This window comes from Aythya fuligula, chromosome 13 (assembly GCF_009819795.1).
Source record: "Aythya fuligula isolate bAytFul2 chromosome 13, bAytFul2.pri, whole genome shotgun sequence".
Taxonomy (NCBI): Eukaryota; Metazoa; Chordata; class Aves; order Anseriformes; family Anatidae; genus Aythya; species Aythya fuligula.
The window spans coordinates 14,402,670-14,422,769 of NC_045571.1; the positions used below are offsets into that span (position 1 = coordinate 14,402,670).

General features: G+C 41.2%; 1 protein-coding gene across 2 annotated transcripts in view; it reads right to left on the reverse strand.

Moving 5' to 3' along the window:
- Positions 1-1,112: 1,112 nt before the first annotated feature.
- FGF13 (fibroblast growth factor 13) overlaps positions 1,113-20,100 on the reverse strand; it is a 71,121-nt gene continuing 52,133 nt past the window's right edge. For both annotated transcript variants that reach the window (XM_032196510.1, XM_032196509.1), the window contains exons 4-5: positions 7,056-7,254; positions 1,113-5,785 (exon numbers count right to left, since the gene is read on the reverse strand). In XM_032196510.1, the coding sequence (XP_032052401.1) occupies positions 5,649-5,785; positions 7,056-7,254 (336 nt within the window). In that variant the 3' untranslated portion in view covers positions 1,113-5,648. The remainder of the gene's footprint in view (positions 5,786-7,055; positions 7,255-20,100) is intronic.

The following is a 20,100-nucleotide window of genomic DNA, read 5'->3' on the forward strand; positions in this document are numbered from 1 at the left end:
GACGGTCCCTGGGGAGTGGACCAGTGGCCCTGTCTTCTGCAAGGGGACAAGCTCAGAAAAAGAGTGCGACATAAAGTGTGCAATGTTAAGCAACCCATGGAAGGCGAAGACATTTATCCTACCCCTCCAGTTGCTGAGCTTAGGTGAGACATGCCAGATATATGATGTGGGGAAAAACATGTCCTATGGGTGCTTGAAAGTAATTTTGCATAGGTGGTATTTAAGACTCTTAACTTGCAGCTTGTTAATAATGGTCTTTGAAGGGAACCCTATAAACTGTCTTCCAGTTCTTGATGAGATGGAATAATTTATTACTTCAATTTCTCTGATTAATGTAAAATGTGTTTCAAATTTAGGTTTTACTTTAATATTTAAACTTCCCCATGAGAGGAGCTGCAGAAGGGCAGAGTGATTGAGTGCCCTCCCCTCCGAACTGCCGTGGCGCGTTCCCAAATCAGAGTGAGCTCTGCTAGAAAAGCTGATCTGCAATAAGAGCCATCGCTCACCAGCAAACCCAGGTTATTTCAGAACCCTGCCCTCTAAAAGGCAGGAACCTTGGTGCCAACCTGCCAGTAAGGGTCAGGTTACCACAGCTCTGTTCATTCATGCCAGTGAAAATTAATATTATTTTCTTAATTTTAACCTGTGATCCAAGTTGGAAGTTCTCAAGAATGTCTTCCTCAAAAGAGCTGAAAAAAAGCCCAAAGCTTATGCTCTTCAGGGCCAATCACATTGCAGGGCTTTTTCTTAAGAAACAAATCTATTTTAAATAGGCTTTTTGCTATTCTTTTATATCATTGTTTTTCCAGAGCCAAAGTCAGAAAACAACATGGTGTTTTTTCTGGATCTTACACCATGTAGGAAATTGAACTCCGAGATTCAGTGTAGCTGTTCCTGAGCTGGTAAAACTTGTTACATTGCAGAGCAACTGAAGGATCCACCTGTTTTGTCTTGACCACTCAGCTTGCCCCTATCTGGATCAAGAAGACATAGGAGAAGTGCACTATTGGTACAGTGAAATGGAAGCTAAGCAATAATGTAATGTAGCAGTGCTGGGATGGAGAGCCCTTAAATAGCTGCGCTGATAAAAATCAGAGCCCAGACAAAAAGGAGACTGTTTTAGAGAGAATTATTTATTAGAAGATAGGAGGTTGTTACATATAGATTCTGTCCTGCAAAAGTGTCCTGGTCAAGGATATGTCAAGGAGACATTTAAACCTGTTAGAGCTGGCTCTGGTCTCCATTCAGAGATACTCAAGACACAGCAGAGCTCTGCCAGACCTGGCTCTCACACTGGTGCTCAGCTGGGGAGAGGCCTGGTGTATCATAGCATCCCTGAGCTCATTACACCGTCTTTATCCCACTGGAAAACCTGGCCTATGGGCTGGAAACCAGTGGTGGGGACACCAGACAGTGCTGCAGAAGGGGCACCATTCTTCCCTGGACTAACTTGGAGATAATTTCCCCAAGCAGAGAATTGTCTTCCATCATGCCAGTGATGAACATGGCTGAGCAAGTGGCTACAGAGATAAAAACCATGCTATGAGGTAGCATGAAGTACATTAAAACAACAACAACAAAATTAAAAAAAAAAAAAAGCTCTCTTTGATACAGAGAAGAACTCTTGCCACCCTCCCTCACCCCCAAACCAGACAAAGCAGGCAATGTCCAAGCCCTATGCAGAGACATCAGAGAAAGCAGTTCTGATAGGCAGATGACAAAAAGGCAGCAATTGTGCCTTATAATAGTTATGCTCCTAGCAGTTTTCTTCCCAGTTTCATGGGTGACCCATTTCCTTTCATGTTGGCAGGTAGTATTTGTCAGCCTTTTGTAAAGTCTGAGCACAGACCCAGTGGTGGCTCTAGGCCCTTTGCCTGGTGAAGTCCAGGAGAATCAGAAAGCCACTGTGCCAGTTTTACACCTTCTGAGCCAAATCAGGCCCATGGTATGCTGCACAGAGCGTGGGCAGCATTGGTGGAGAGGCAGGAACAAAAGAAATGGCAGATGAAAGGCATCAGCCATCATACTGGCAATAACAGAAGGGCCTGAGACCAAGCCTTCTGCAGACAGTTGGTGGTGGCTCACAGACAGTACAAGGCTTGGTTTCATACCTTCCCCTGGGCTTTGTCTTTATTCCAGGCATGTATCCCATTGCACTTGGATAGGTACATGTGGCAGAGCAAAGTGGGCTGACCAGTGGCTATAAGTTTTTTTTTCATAGGCAGCTATCCATACTGGTGTTTTCCCAACATCTTGCAGGCTCTTAAATGAGACTCTGACCCAAAAGTCCTCTGTCTAATGGTCTAATCTATGTGTGCTGAAGGAGAACGACAAATACTCTGGAGTCTGTCTCCTAAATCTGGTCCACTGTTGAAGCCACAATCCTGTCTGCCCATGGGGCTTTGCTGACTGGGCCAGAATATCACCTTCACTATCTGCAAAGTGCAGATATTTTACTATATTTCTCCTTTTTAAATCCCAGTCTATGGCTCCAGAGACTACATGTAAAACTCTGGGCATAATCTCTCCCTTTTTCCATAGTGCACATTAGCTTCTGTGTGCTATCAGGACACTATCAAGGGTATTTGCTTTCAGTCACAATATTCTGAAGGAAAAACTATAGTTGTAACAGGTTTGTCAAAAATGTAACACGATTGACAGAAACAGTGGTTTATGGCTCATCTATCACCATATCTCTCTTCTCATCTTTAACCCAAGAGTAGGATTTGCTAGTCTGATATATTAGAAACCCCTGAAACTAAGGTCTCGGCAGTGAATGCTCGCAGCTGATGCCAATGTCAATACAAAAAATGGGTCAGACTACAGACCTCAGAAGGGACAATGTGTGAGATGGGCATTTTTCTCTCACTGCAGATGACCTTCAAGGTTGGAGATACTGGGATAGGGATTAACAAGGCTGCAGCTATAAAGCAAAGCAGCAGATCTCCTGTTATCTTTAGGATAGTAAACATTTGGCATTGAACAATGTATCTAACTAGCTTTGGCACAAATATGCCTACTTTTAATCAGGTTTTATGTCCCTAAGGCACTCAGACTCCTTTTTTTGGAACATGCACCCCAATGAGTCTGATGTTATTAATTGGGAGGGTTAAGAAAAATGTTCCATGAGGACAAAGCACACTTAGTTGAAGAGAACAGATGCTCCAGACCCACTGACATCAAAACTCTTGGAGCAATCGCAGGCCATATCTTCAAATTTTAATAACTTTCATGGAACTGGTTGTGCTTCCCTACTTTTTTCATGCTTCAGCAAAGGGTGTGCTAAGGACCCTGAGGTCCTCCGAAGGCCACTATGATGGTGGTGTTTGGTGGGTGCTGGAACCACTGCTCCAATATAGGACCTTAGTAAGCTGAAGCTCCTTGCCTACTGTTTGCCACAAAACAACAAATTTTGGGGTTTGATGTGAAACATAATTTCTTTTTCTTCTCTCACAGCCCTGACATTCATAGAAAGCAATTGTTCTAGCTTGGTCTAATTCCAGTTTGGTCAAGAGAGGATGAGACTGACCACCAGAGAGTAGAATACCTGTTTTAATGTCAGGCTAACAATTATAGGTAGCTTTTTGTCTCCGTTACCATTATTCCCTTCCAGAACTGCTTCTTCAGCCACTCATGATAAGAAACTGTTCCTCCTAGGCCTTATTGAAACACCTTGATGAGTGAAGTTCACCTGTCAGAGCTGTCTGAATGTTCTAGAAGAGTTCTCTTTGATGTTTTTGGAGAGGAAAGTTAGGAGAGAGGGACATTTTCTCTCCAGAATGTGCACAAAGGCAGGAGGTACAGTAGCCCATTTCCTCAAGTCAAGACAAAGCTGGCCCCTGAGGTGAACTTGCAGTGGTACTCTGCAAGCTCTGAGCATCCTCCAGGTGCCACACTGGCATGAGCAATGCTTGACTTACCAGATATCGCTGGGTCCCCCCTGTACCGAGGGCTCTGGAAAGGTGAGCTGCGAGGTAGTGCTATGCAGCTGCACTGGGGAAGCCTAGCAAGGAGAACAGACACAGAGAAGCTGGAGAAGCTCCAAGCAGAGGAGTGCAATTCACTGGGGCTCCAACAGCGCACAGCAGAGGGGCCCTTACCTAGACTTTGTGGCTCTTAATGGTCACTGTGTTTTGAGTATCTCAGCTGGGCACGTTCAGACCAGTTCTAACAATATCCAAAAAGAAGAATATGTCCTCAATTGTATAGTGAGTGGCATTACAAGGGGATAACCTGTTACATAGAAACATTTTGAACATTAATTACAATATCTTTTATAATTTTGTAATTTAACTGCCAACCTTTTTCCTTGAAATTAATCACTGATGTACATCATATAATCAAACAAGCTTTTTTAAAAAGTACATCTTAATATAAATAGTTTATTCAGTGCATGGTTGTGTATACAACAAATAATAAACAACTCTTTCGTACAAGGCAGAAAGCTGCCTGTACAGAACTATGTCAGTTTTGGAGCACAGAATCCAACGATGATTAATGCACAAAATCTTACACATCATGCAACTCTATGCCAATATTCCAACTTTCTCCCATGCAACAGACATGATGACCTAAATGGAAACCTAACTACATTTTTTAAACAATTGTTTCCAATAGCATGTATAAGTATATGTTGTTTAGGGGTAACCTGTCCTAACGCTTCCTCCTACACAATATTCACGTGCCCGTTACAGTGAAAGAAGGACTTTTACAAATAAGACGTTTCTTATAAAAAAATTAAGTCACCTTAATTCCACAGTTTCTGTCTTTAGAAAAGAAGCCACAACAATAGTTTAACATGACGCACAAAATGGAATTAAGAGAAATCTACACTGGAGGATAATTTAATCCCTTTCTGTTAACTTTCACTTGGGATAACAAAACAACTCAAGTCCTACAGACTGGGGTTAGCACAAGAACTTTACCAGAAACTACAAATCTATAAAAATTTATATTTCATTGTGTTTAAAACCACAAGAACACTGTTTGCTTGAGCCTGAGACACCAACTCTCAGTTCCAACCCTGAATTTTTAATTTTTTTAAAGACACAGCTTTAAAGACCCATTGGAGTTCAGAAATCAAAAAGTTGCGCTATTCCAAATTAAATGATATATTTTTTATCAAGCCTTAGATATAAAACGGTAAGCCAAGGAAACAACAGAGTTTACATATTTGTTTTTGTTTGCCCCTATAAAACATATAAGCATTAAAATTTCCTTTGAAGAGCAAAAGTGGTCTTTTTCTTAGTTGGAAAGCAAATTCTTATCAGCAGTGAATGTTGTGAAATGTTTTTGTTTCGTATTCCACAAAGCATAAGAGAGAGAGAGAAGAGGGGGAAGAGGGGAAGAGAGAAAGGAGAGAGAGAGAGAGAAAGGACATTTCTTGGACATTTCTTCTTCAAGATTTATTCCACAGTTATGTTTGCTGGCTATCCAAGTGCCTTGTGATATGCACAAGCATATTCTACATTATTGGGGTATATCCTTTGACAACCAGTAGATCTAATGGCTGATAAACGAGTGACCTATGCAAGTTCGGTGGCTTGTCCTGGGCAATTGAACGTTTGGATGAAAGACTGCTAGTAAGAATTCAACTGCATCCAGAGGTAAGGTTCTGTTTAGAGAGCACTTGGCTTGCCTTAACCTGGCTACGTTGACTCGTTTTGACTCATGGATTTACCCCCATTTAGCACTCCTGAAACACTTCTGCTCTTTGTTGGGGTCCCACTTCCAGATCTTGAGAACTCTGTGAGATCATGGAGAGAAGGCTCTTTGTACATGGCCACTGCAAAGCAAAAGAGAGACAGCACATCAGCACACTTTACAGTCCCTTCGTACACTGTCCAGCTGTGAAAAGTCTGGATTTTTCGTTCAGCAATTAGCAATATAAGAAGTGACTTGAAGAAACACAGCAAGGAGACCACTTGGATTTCAAACACTGCCTTAGAAATTCCAAGCTCCTTTTCAAGGGGATGGCATTTTAGAGAGGAAAAACCATAACTCCCTCTCCCTCCCAGTTAAACCACCCACCTACACTCTGCACTTACAAAACTCTGCACTTGCAAAACCCTGCAAGATAGATGTGAGCTGATATAAATCAGCATTTCCTTACTAATAGTGAAATAGCACTACCAAGAGCTGCTATTTGAAATGTTACTTGTATATAGTTCTGGCATGTGGGTGTGAAAGTAGATTTTCAGTCTTCTGTTTTCTTTGTGTTCACACACGTAAGCGAGGATCAAACTCAACATCAGTTGCATAAAACCTGTTCCTAAATGTAGACTGCCAAGCTAGTCCAGCATTCACCCAGGACACCTTTGAAATATCCTCTCTGACTTCAAAATAATACTGCCTTGAAAAGTTACTTAACAGTACAACCCAGAACTAGAGAGCTTCATTCCTTCTGAAGGAGAAGCATATGGAAGCTAGTTCTTCTGGAGAAAAGGAAGCATCTTCATACATCAACTGAGATCTCTCTCTTTGCATTGACCAAAGATATAGCCAAGTCTGAGCACCACACTGATTCAGATGCTTCAGTTAACTGGGATGACTCCATGTCCTGGCTTTTAATACACAGCAGGATACATACGCCACATGCATTATTACCTTTAATGTCACATATTGATGCCACATTAATTACGGTTAAATAAGAAGCACGCATTACAGATTTGTCCCAAGCAAAAACAGACAAACACCCTGTAATATAAAGCAGATTGGGAATCTATACAGCAAGTCACTAAAGGCCTGTGAGCAGATGTTTGGGACTTTCCAGGTAAAGTCTTCATTACCTATAAGGGAGGCACTGGTCTTTGGGCACAAAGAAACTAATATATATATATTTGGTTAAATAAGAGAAAGGCAGAGGTAATATAGAGAAACTTAAAAAAAAAAAAAAAAGCCAACTCTAGCTCTGGTTACACTATGTTAGCAGAATGTTATCCTCTTGTTATATAGTTAGCTGTATCCTTCAAATACTTATGCACAGGAATTAAACATCTCTGACACAATATAAAGTCAGTTCAGAAAGATTTTTGGGAGCAAACCCAAACAATTACCTTTTAATGGTTTTGGAAGAAAATGTGCTGCAGGTTTATTTTTCTTCACGTGGTTTCCTTTCATTATTTCTCCTTCCTTGTTAAGACCCAAATACCAACCCCGTCCAGATTGTTGTTGTCTATAGATCATTGAAGAATATGTTACATAGTAGTTTTCAAATACTGATTCTTTGAACTTGCATTCAGGTGTAAAATGTTCCTGTAAGAAAATAAAAGATCAATATGTGCAATGCTGAATCTCCCATCAGTTAATGCAAAAGCATCCAATATTCATTGCTTTTCTGACAGTTAAAAGACCTACCTCTCACCATCTACTATCCAATTTGGAATGCTTGCCCTAAAAGTACTAACAAAAGAGTAACACAATTTGAAATCCATGAAATGACACTGTGAGCAGCTCGAAGTAGCATAATAAAATCTTTTTGAGCAATGAGTAAAAAGTCTAAGTGAAAAATTATTGATTGATGCAACTAATGGCTATCAGGCAGACACAGCCCTGATGTCAGCCCCACAGGACCAGCTGCGGTCCAGCCTTACAGATGAGAAGTGAGGCCACGTAATGCCTTTGTGCATTAACTGCTGGCCTTAAATGTTTAGGAAAAAAGTGCAATAAAAATTCAAAGCTGTGATGCCGTGAGTAAATGGTCTTTTACTAGCCCAGCAATATTAAGTTAGCTTGTAACAGCTGCCTCTTTGCCTTAATCTATGCTCTTTCTCTGCCCAGTGTATCATCTGCTGAAAGCCCAGCTGTCAGAAACCCGCTGCAGACATCAGCTTCTGATCTGGGACTGGCAAGAGTTAACTGGTATTGCAGATGAAAGCATATAGGATCAAGCTTTAGTCTTCATGATGAATTACACTGCTGCTTTCAAGGAGATGGTATTGAGCTAATAGTTAAAATAAAGAGCAGCAAACCAGGAGAAAGCCTTGTTCTTCATGCCAGTGGTGTGACTGGCTTTCATTGTACAATGGTCTTAACTCAGCTGACATCTTCTGGCACTGTTACCCAGGTTCAGAAAAGGATGCAGGCATGAAACATAAGTCTTGGATGGGTCCAAGACCAAAATGCCAGTCCTTACAGAACTATTCAGCTGTTTCCCGAGGTCTCTATGCAAGATTGTGCTTGCATAATGATTGTAATATTGAATTAAAAAAAAAGAAAAAAAAGGAAACTAAGTGTCTCGGGAGCTTAAGATGTTCTTACTTAATTTCTGAATATTCCTATATGAGAATAAAGATGGTATTTAAAAACTAAACAAAACAACACAACACAACAAATACTGTACATTTTCTGCACATCTTTTCCCATTTCGTCTTCTCATAGGAGAAAGAAAAAACCTCCCATCCTCTGATTGGCATTTGCTTCAACAAAGAATGTGAAGTAAGAAATTTTCTTCCTTTTTCCTTCAAAGTAATTGGCTGTTATTTAGTTAATTGACGACTGGTTTCAATCGCTGTCAAACAGAGACAGAAACTATATGTTTGCCACATTTCTAAATAAAAGCCTTCTCTCACTGTACCCTGCCCAGTGCTAGCCATGTTAACAAAGACTATTGCCAGTGTATCATCCAATTAGCAGCAAAATAGAAAACTACAGTGCTCCCGATGGATGATTATGGTTTATGTACAGTAATTTGGAGCTCTTTCAGTTACAAAAGGCCTGCTTGTGTGCAGTGACAGAGGGTCAGATTGCAAATAGAACCACGTTTACTCCAGCTCTCTTAGGAAGAAAATTAACCTCAGTATGAGCAGCAGGAGCCAAGAGTCCCTTGAAGCAGAGTGAAGAAACAGAAATAAAGACACTAAAAAACTCTTTCATCCCTGATTTTTCCCTTGGCTGCAATGCTTGCAATAACATGCCATGGTGGAACTCACTGTGAATGAGCTTGCAGCAGTGCCCACGTACAGCCAGACACTGCCTGCTGGTGCCCACCAACCTGAGAGTCAGGCCCTGCAAGCATCATGGACAGCCGTCCTCTCCCTGCCTCAACCCACGATTCAGTGTCATGACCACAGTGGTTATTTGTCATGAGAAACAGTGGGGCACAGAAATAAAGATGCTTCTCAATAACTTGTTCGGCGACTGAGTCACATTTCCTCTGTTTTTTCAGCATTGCAGCACATCACCTTCATTCATCTGACTGACTGGGCATAAGATCATGGGCTTTCATCTTGACTGCTATCTCCTTAATTTCTAGCCTATAGCTGTAGCTTCAAGAAGGTGCTGCACGGTGGGAAAGGCTTCCTCTGTGCCAAATAAATGGTGATCCCAAACGAGCTGTTTACAGAAGCTGAAGTGCTTTGCTTGCACCTGAATACTAAGCAGCTGCATACCTTTTGAAGGTGCTTGCTCCTACCCATCATCTGTCTTTAGTTTATACAACGTGTCTTTACCACTCATTTAAAAAAAAAAAAAAAAAAAAAAAAGAGTAGGGAAGGGGAACTGCAGACAGAAGCTTTTATTAAGGAATGATAGCAGATATGCTCCTAATTTGAGGGTATTACAATTAAAGAATTAAAGCATATTGTTCTGAGGTTGCAAACCTGATTGGGTATGGACCAGGCTTCTATTCCCACACTGGTTTAAAATACAGTGCAGAGCAGCAAGTACAAAATGGCCATTATGTTGTCTTTGCTGGCAAATTCTTTGATAGTGCACTGAGAAAGCATGAAGTGAAGTTGGGAAATCTTAAAGAGAGCTTTAATTCTCGAGAGAATAAAAACTGATGTTTTCCAACTTATATAATGAATGCTATGCAAAATTATAAATATAAATAATGGTTGAATTCTAAGGCCACAAGCAGGTATCAGCAGATGTAAGTGCACAGCAATAATAATATCATCCCTGGTTTTTCCTGTCTTCCAGTTGTCATGAAGGGAAGTCCATCTTTGCAATGAAAATAATTTGAATGAGTTCTGAGGTGTCAAATGTTATGAATACATAGTTATACAAAACAGACGAGAAAGTAAGCATTTGTGTGAAATAGTATTTCAGTCGCAGTTTACTTCAGCAGACAGGGATGATGGCACCTGCATGACAGTAAATTGCACTCACCCAAGCCCCTCGCACATTCACCCTTAACAACGAATGAATGAATAAATGAATAAATGAAAGTTAAAGAAAGTGCTGGATTCACTGTAGTCATGACTCAGCCATGCTTAAGTAAGCAGGAGGATGAAATGTCAGAAGCTGCTTCTTGGTTTTGAGCTGATCAGCTGAACAACTGAAATGTTTCTGCATGAGTAGATCTGCAGCTGCATTAGATATATGAAAATAATTAAAAAGGGGAATAATTTGGTGTATGATAATATAGTAAAAAAGGCATTGTAGCATATATTTAGTGACTGTATTTCCAGGCAGCTGACGAGATTATAGCCAAAATAATCCGGTCTCTTCCTTACAAATACTGAGGTATAGGCCTACCGATGCCGAAAGCTAAACTACCGTAAAAGCAAACCTGGCATTCTTCCTGCTCTAATTGTGCAAAAGCCATGCTTCAAGCCAAACACCATCCAGATTATCAGCCATCACACCCATCTACACTAGGACTGAATATTAGTTACTATGGCCCCCATATGCAGGAATTCAGACTCCCCATAGACAGAAAATGGGGAATCTGCTTTAAAGAAAGGTATACAGTGTCTACAAAACTCTGTCATATTATAGAAACCTCTCATCAGGATGGCTGCAGGCACAGTGTACAAAAGGAGGGCAAAGATGCTTACTCTCTGCTATTTATTGCATACCATATTTACATCATGGATAACCTTGGCAGGGGACATGACCAAATACTTTACAGAGCAGTAAGTTTAAGTCTTTAGGTCAATACTGTTTGTTAAATTTCTGTATATCACTACAAGCTGAATGTTTTGCAGCTTCCAACAGCAGTTGACCAGAACAATCAGAAATATTTACTAAGATAGATTTAGTGTTAGAGGCATGAAAAAAACAAAACACCACAAAACCAAAAACAATCAAAAACCACACACACAAAAAGCTCCAACAAAATGAACAAAGAAGCAACAAAAGAGAAATTAACTTTGAAAACAATTTGGAAGAAGTATTGGGTACATGGGAAACCTGGAAAATGTTCTTACATATTGAGCATACATTCTTTGTAATCAATGATTTTGCTTATTGTGTTTATTGTTTATTTCCTCTACCTAGTGAATTTTTTTTTCTTCTTTCTTTTTTTTCCCCCTCCATATCTTGATTTCTTTTAGGACTATAATGTAGCCCAAGATTCCATTCTATAATCATGAATTTTTGAAGGAGCCTCTTTAAGGCTCCAGAGTAGTGATTTTCTGCACCAGTGAGCCTGCCTTTTTATATTAACAGAGATTGATTTTCTCCATCTTGGCATATGAAGTTCCAGGGTGTATCCTTTGGATCATCACCCTGTATTGTGCAGTGATATCAACTGTACAAGATGAGATCACTTCAACTTTTAGGTTATCAGAAATAACAGCGTTTAGGCCACCACTGTGAGAAATACCAGTTTCTTTTCTGAAGATACTGGTATTTCATGAAGCCTCCAAAATCCATTGGCAATAGTGACTGAAACTTATAACTAGCTTGAAATAATTTATTCTGGATCAGATAATATAGTTCCCACAGATAGAATACAGTGCCACAACACTGTCTATTTTGCTTAAATTTACCTATTTACCTGTTGTGATGAATCCCTGTGCTTTGGGTGGGAGCAACTCACAATATATAAATATGTACTGGTCCTCCAGAACTATGATTAGAAAGTCTGTCTAACAATGCAGTTGTAATTTGTGGAAGAGTATAATTCCCCTTGAATTCTCTGCAAGCTGAAGGCATGTGTACTGGCATTGTGACCATCCAGGAAAGAAAGTTAAATTCAAAATTATGTAGAAAGGGTATAGTAAATTCTTTCATTAGGAAACCTACTTGCTAGCAAGAGAGAGAGGAAGGCACAATTTTCCTAGGAGGTCATCCCAACCAAGTTCATAGCATGGAATTGTCTGGGATATGATCTTGAGGTCTCTTCCAACCTAGATAATTCTGTGATTCTGTGTGATTGCAATAAGCAGAAATTTATGAAGTGAAGCACAAATACTCAGTGGTGTGTAAATTTACTTAGGACAAAGCTTCCAGAAAGAGTAAAACGGAGCCCAAGGAATCAGCAGGATATCTAGCATCTCCAGAGTGGGATTTCAGGTTGTCACTAGGTATTCTCTGAATCTATGAGAAAAGCATTGCAAAGATCCTGTAATTATTCCCTTGACACTGTTCCTTTGCACAGAAAATCAAATGCACAAACTTAGTGAAAAATGTACACAGTGAACTGAAGTAGAAAACATAGTAATCACAAACACAAAGATTTGCAGGTTTGAGTTTTGTTCATTACTTTTCTACTAGTCTCATCAGTGATTCAGTTGTGAAAATTTGTCCAGGTCATTGTTGCCCAGATTTTTAAGTGGCATTTAGGCACATCAATAAATACCTATTTAAAGTTTGGTGCGTCACCACTCAGCATGCTCTGCCCATGCAAGGAATGTACTGCCTGATGACCCCAGGGAAAAGCCTCAATGACTGTAAAGAGTGCTGAAATTTAATTGAGACAGGAACGATGCATGATCATGGCACGGTTCTCCTGCCTTTTGGTGATGCTCCACTTCCACAGCTGTGTTGATTAACCAAAGCACTCCTTAACTGGGGCAAGAGAACTAATGCGTGATACATACAGAAAGATGACACTCTTCTGAATACTGCAGAGGAAATGAATCTCATTAAAGGAAGTCTACAGTGTCATTTAAATGTTCTGCAAGATGCCCAGGAGAATGTCTCACAGATGTCAAGCACAGGTCCCATTCCTAATCCAGTTCACAAAGTTATAAGACAATGTACATGGTACGAATAACAGAGAAGTTTTACTTTGCCCCTGTATGCTTTTCTGCATCAGTGCTGAGCTGTGCTGAATGTGTGTACCCCTAATGATCCTGGATGTGTGGTACAGGGAAACTTCTGCAATTTCCCGAATGCTCTATAAATATTTTAAAATCTTCTAATGCTTACATCTACTTTTTTTTTTTTTTTTTTTTTTTTTTTAATTTCTTTGGCTTTAGGGCACCAGACTTTTCAGTCCTAGTTGTAAAACTTTGTCATATTTAGTTTTGATTGCTTCACACACACAAAAGCCCTATTACTGCTTCAAAACCTATTTTAAAAAGTCTCTATATAAATTTGCATTTAAACCTTTAAACCTCTTCAGAAAGAGAACTCCATTGGCATAAGCATGGGTTGGGGTTTAAAAAGAATAGTATCTTTATATACTAGAATAACTTTCTCAATGTATAGCCAAAGGCCGTATTGCATGATAAAGCCCAACGATTTCCACGATACTGCCCTTCCATGCTTGGCCAAGGACTGGTGACCACCATTATATCTTCTGGGTGAGGTAATCCCCAGTTACTAAAAAATGTAGTATCCTGCATTTTTTTCCCCGTACATTCACACTCTGATCTCATATTCTTCTCTAGGTATGTGCCACTGATCATCTCTGGACTGCAAGCATGCTGGACCTTGAATCCAATCTGCTGCAGCTTCTCATGATTCCCCTCCCAAGTGACTGAGTCAATCAGATGAACTAAAGTTTCCCAGCTGACCAAAGCACCACAAGCTACCCTCTGAGCATGTCAGCTGAAGAGCAAGAGCTGCACCAGTGTTACTGAAAATAGGGATGCTGGAAAAGACGTGCTCCCTGAAAACATGGTTGAAAAGATACTGCATGCTAAACCTGGACAAAAAATCAAGGTATCTTACATCATCAAAGACAGCTGAAGCAAGTGACTATACATAGTGCACAGGTAGCTGTATATAATGTATGGAGACACACAGCCCACTGAGGCTGGCGGTTCATTGCAGCAGACTTGAGATGATGCCAATGGGTGAATCCTGCTCACATTCAAAGCCGGAGCAGAACTCCCTTTCCCTCTCAATAGGCTCAAGATTTTCCCCAGAGTACCTAGTCCTTCTCATCATTCTACTAAGCTCATTATCTTCATTTCCTGCAATAGCGGCTTCCACAGGTGAAGTCAGCAGCACAGAAAATGTATTAAAAACGTGTCTATTGTTGTTTTTTTATCATAAGCAAACTTTTTTTTTAAAATAGCTTTCTTCTCTCAGCTTTTAATTTTGGAAAACAGCACATAAAAGTACTCAGTGTGCCTCTTCTGTGCCATTCATTACCTCACATTTCTCTATCATGTCTCCGCTTATTCATCTCTTGTCTTAACTAAGCGGACCTAATCTTTTTAAATCTCTCCTCATATGAAAGGTTCTCTGTGCCTCTAATCATTTTCATTACCCTTCACTGAATCCTTTCAATTTTTTTTTTCCAGGACTGAAACACAACATTTAAAAAGAGGCTGTACCACTGAGTTGTATAACAGAGGTAAGATATTTTCAGTCAGTTGTCTTATGACAAAGTAAAATGGTCTTTGCTGTTCAGCCTCACCATTGTGCATTTGTACAAAAGTTATCTATCTTTTAAGTTGTGTCTCTGATAAACACAGTTCAATTTTATGGTATTTCTGACATTTTGATCCACCAGTGTACCCGAGCTTAAAAATTAAAGAAATAGTGATGGAAGCAAAAGGCAGATAGGACAGCTTTTTTTTTTTTTTTTTTTTAGCCAGAAATAGAGCTGAAAGCCCCAAAGATGCTAAGCAACCTATTCTGTAGCACAGACATTATTATTACACAGATAACCTGCCAGCCATTGCAATCAGATTTCTAGCAGTTATAATTGACATCAAATTCTGGTATTGTCAAATCTCTCTGACACAGCTGTTGTGCAGAATGTCCTCAGCTTAAGTGTGTCATGCACTACTTTAAAAAAAAAAAAGTCCAAGTTTGAAAATGCCTTTTAAAGTACTGGGACCATCTTCTGCTTCCAGTTAAAGACAGCCCTGCATCCCACTTGTTTTAATGGCCAAGCCCTGAGCCTGCTGCCACTTGTCAAAGTTGGCCAGTGACCTGAACTGCAGAAGGTGAGCACTCAGAGAAGGCTGAGCCTCAGGAGACACCACAACTGCCTTGTTTTGAGTCAGCTGCTTGTGGTTTGTTCTTCTGAGCTGCTAATTGCCTGCCTGTTCTCCCTTTGGGTTTGCATATCACTTCCTCATGAGGACACGGGGCCAGAGAAACCATACAAGGGTACTGTCTTCCACACAGCAGCAACAAGCTGCAGCAAGATGCAGCAAGGAAGAGCCTCTCCATCAGGCCGATGACATAGCATGAGGAGACATCGCTCTGTCACAGCCCAGCCATCTGCAAGTTGGCAAGAGCAGCTGAGAAAGAAAATGTGTTCCTGTCCCAGTAGTCCTTTTACCAAATTACTCTGGTATTCATCTACATGATCGCTGCCACTAGGGGAATCCTGTACTGCTGCTGCTGGGCCTGCGGAGAACAGGGCAGCAGCCAAGGGTTAATTTGCTCCTAGAACAAGGTGACTTGGCTAGCATTTGTTAAAATACCACCTGGGAGCATGGGGCAGGAAGGGCAGCATGACCTTTCTGCTGCCATATTGACTGCCTGAGCCATACCATCCCAAAACACTGGTTTCAGTTACACAGGCTGTGAGGGGCTGCAGGGTACAAGTAACCTGGGGTGAGGCTCAGCAGGCAGCAGCAGCCACACTGGGGTACCTGTGACTTCAGCAGGATGGAAGGTCAGCAAAGCTGGAGCACTGCACCACCAAACACTCCCTTGGCACTCACATCCTTGATGGGCCCTTTGGAATTAGCAGCCTAATTAGAAGAGTGTGGGATTTACTGCTCTAGTCTAGATACAAAACATCAACGGCCCTGGGGTAAGGAGATGGAAGAGATCTCCTTCAGACCGTCACTCATGAATGCATGCAGATTTATCTGAAAGTGCTGAAGAAACAATAATCTAATCAGTGTTTGCAGCAGGCTCTAAATCTGTTTATTTAATTACAAGCTGGGACATGACCCTTTTAGCAGTGGATGCTCCTTGAATTCTGTGGGAAAAGGGAAAGAAATGAAAGGTTTCCCTTTTCAGGGAGCAGGGTAGCTGAGCAAACAACAGTCAGAAAAAGTGCTAATGTCCTTCCCCCAGGAATAGGTGACAACGGGGAATGTTGTTTTTGTGGTAACCTGCAACCTGTCTGAAAGCCTGTCTGCACAGCCACTGGGACATACACTGGGCAAATCAGCGTGGAAGTGATCTCCTCATCCTCTGCTGCTCTTGTAAGGAATGATCCTGGGCTTCTGATGGCAAGCTTATGGAAGCAGAGCTCTTCCCTCCACAGACTGGGCAGGCAGTGCTGCCAAACTCAGGCTCTGCTCAGCCAGGACCTCTCCATGCCACCACCCACCACCTTTGCTGACAGTGAAGAAAGATGGGACCTGCCCCTGAGGAAGCACTTGGAGGCAGATGCTGCTGAGTGAGCTCTTTTTCTGCACACCAGAAATTGCCTCTGCTCACTGACTGCGAGAAGCTGCAAGCAGAAGATAAATAACAGCAAGAGCTGCAGGAGAAGAAATAATGCCACATTACATCAAACAGGTCCCTGCTTTGCTGTCAGCTCAGAGTCTGTTCTGCACAAAAGGACAGGCTTGCCATTTGGCCTGTATATTTTATTAATGTGGCTGCATATTTATTGCACCATGGGTTAGCCGATCCTTTGGTGGTCAATACCACCCTTTTAGGCTGTAGTTCTCAGCAAAGGCATTTATCCTGGCTGCTGCTTTTCCCCACGTGCAGTCAGCAATGCTCTCAGGTGGCTGCCTGCAAGTGCTTTGCCCGCAGCAACATTGCCAAAGTTTGGGAACCCAGTGTAAATCTCTGCAAAATACTGAATGCAGTGGAGTCTTTAGACTGGCATTATATGGTGGAAATAGTATTAATATCAATCCAATAGGCCTATTATTTACATTTTTATTCTGCAAGGCATGACACTGCAGGCTTCATTTTAAACACAAATAATGTCAGTGCAGGGAAATAAGCAGGTCATTACACTGAACAAAATCAGAGATTCTTTCAGGACCTGATCCTAATCATAATATGACCAAGGGGAAGACTACCTATGACTTTACTGTATTAGCTTTCTAATGTTCATGTTCTCTGCTAATAAACATACACATCTTAATTTAAGAACTCAAGGTTATTTGATATTTTCACTCTTAATCCAGCTAACTTGCTTACATTAGGTACAAATGATAAAGACTAAGCTTGAATACTGGGAATGTCACAGGTTCAAGGAGCTGGTTAGCTCTGCCTGGACCAAAGCAGAATCTCTGTATGACCAAATGGTAATGTGACCTTTTCAAATGAGCTTGATTTGCTGCAATCCATTTATTCATGAATGCCATGGATGGATATTTTTCAAACCTCAGTAGTTTGACCGTGCCAGGGCATTACTGGCAGCCAAACCCTGCTTCTTGATATAGAGCAGCAATGCTCTTTGGAATTCCTCCGCCCTCTTGGCTCCCTAAATTATGCTATTGAACATATGCTGCTAAGAGGATCTCAGAGGGATGTTTGTATTAGATGGCAGGCTAATTGTGGGATTTGAGAGATTTCAGATGGCAAAAACTTTAAAAAGGAAGATTATCAAGGATTATACAAGAGAGATGAGATGTAAGACTGACCCTTTATCCAAGAGTTGATGCTGACTGAGAAAAAACATTTGTTTCAGCAGGTGAAGACCCCACCTAAGAAGGGACATATATGCAGAGAAAGAGAAGACTGGATTTCTCTCAGTAAATGACATATATGCCCTCCTTATAAGCAATACTTGGTGGCTCAGATTAATGGAAATTCTTATTCAGAGGAGTTTTCCAACACCCTACACATGAAAAACTGCAAGAGAGCATAGCCCAATCTCCTCTGCAGCAGGCACAGGTAACAGAAGCACACGCATCTGTCTGTAATTTGGGTAAAGCGTGTATTAGCATTTAAAACACTGCATTGCTCTAACAAGCAAGCTGGCACCACATAGCTTAGGAAATGGGAGGCTTCGTGCTACAGTCAGTGCTCAAAGTGCAATGTGCTCTCAGCAAAGGCTGACTGCATCCCTAGGGTGGCTCAGACAGTCCAGGAGGGCAGAAAATGCAGCTACTTTCATCTTCACCAGGCCCTCGGAAAGCAGCCCAGGCAGAGCACTGGGGAAACCTCTCTGCAAACATCAGACAGGCCTAGGACAAAATAAAGTTTCTTCTCTTTTAAATTAAGTAAACAAATAAGTTAGTTGTTAGCCCTAAAAAGGGGAGCCCAGCAAGCTATACAATGTAGATAGAAACACTTCTAATACCTCACTGCATGATACAGCAACAACTCCAACCATTCCCTCAGACAACTGTCCTCAATGAAGTTAAGAATAGATTTTTTTTTTCAGTAATTTATAGGACACTTTCTCTAAAACAAATGCACAGTCTAATAGGAACTCCTGTCCTTCCAAGAGACGGCCTGAGACAGAGAAGAGATAGGCTTATAGAGCTCCGCTTTCTCTCTCTCCCGAGTGGAGATACGGACTTTGCAAGGGTCTGTTATTTGCTTATGTCTCACTCCCTGCTGCCCCTGGGCTGTGTAACTGATTACTGGAGCCAGACTTTTGGGAGACATGCTGCTGCTGTTGTCTAAGTAGCAGAAGAGACGTGAGTCCCTGGTAAAGCACTTACAAGGCTGATTTAAACTTGGAAGGCACCCAGATGTCTCATGGAGGGGTGCAATTTAAAACCCTACCCAAAGATAGCCTTGACTACAATCACGAATTTCTGGGAAATCAGCATGGAACAGTTGCCTCATGAGCCAGGCCCTGCAGACCTATGTATTACAGCATTTCAAAAGGAGAGCTGGTGCCATTCTGAGTTATCTCACTGAGAAAAAAAGATTCAGCAAAACAATTAGTGCAAACTGTGACTAAATGAGCACTCCCTAGCTTACAGAGCTGTTGCATGCTTACAGAGCTGCACCAGCAAGTCTCTCAGACTTTCCAAGAATTCAAGTCCAGGAACATTTAACATCTCAGTCCCAATTTCTTCCAACAGTGTTACCTATTGAACAGAAAGGGAGCACTCTGAGAAGACATGGAAGGGCTGTAGTGCAGAGAAACCTTAATTCCTCAAATCATAAAAAAGTGAATAACATGAGTACCTTGACGTTAAAAACAAACTTTGTAGCTCTGCTACAGAAAGTCCTTTTAAGCACAGTAAAAACAAAGAACTTCTGGTTCTGAATTAGCAGATATTGTGCTTGCATTACAGCAAGGAGGAATCTGAAATTCAAGTCCAAGGCCTCTTCTGAAAACTACTACCATTTTCTCTTGAGAATCTAAACTGTCTTGGATCAGTTCTGCTTCTAAAATCTGGTTATCTATTTCCAAGTCAGCAAATAAAAGCTGGCTGCAGCCAGCTGAAGAGCAGAGAGCAAAACCACCCTGCAATTGAAAACATAAAGGTGAGCTTGTCCATCAGAAAAGGTGTCTTCCAATTTACCCACCGGGTGATCTTCCATTTCACTGTCTAGTGCTACCCTTTGCTACTATAACCTAACAAGCAGCAGAAAAAAAAAAAAAAAAAGGCTGAGGGAAGAAAGTACAACAGGGCAAGGATTCAGGAGAAAGGCCGGTAAATTTGATCAGCTGCCTTCTGAAGTCTGCACAGGGAGTATGTGCTGGCAAGTTGAGAAAAGCAGTTTTCCTGCAGGCAAACAAGACTCTGTGGACATCCTTGGACTTTGAGGATTTTGTGGCTAAACCCATGATGAACAAATGGGGTAATTAATTTCCACTTAAATTCTACCACTGAAATAAAATAAAACTATCACTGAAATAAATGGGATTCATCTATCTGAATATCCCTGAGGATCTGAGTCTGAATCTGGACCTGCATGCATGAGCCCAGGCTCTGATTCAGCTGTTCTACCTCAAGGCACATAAAAGCAACACCAAAGTTAAGAGCTGGGTCCACCTGGGATTTTCCTGCCCTCAATGAACACGATTGGGATAAATTAACCCTGTAGGGGATAATGAAGCATGGATCTGCTATG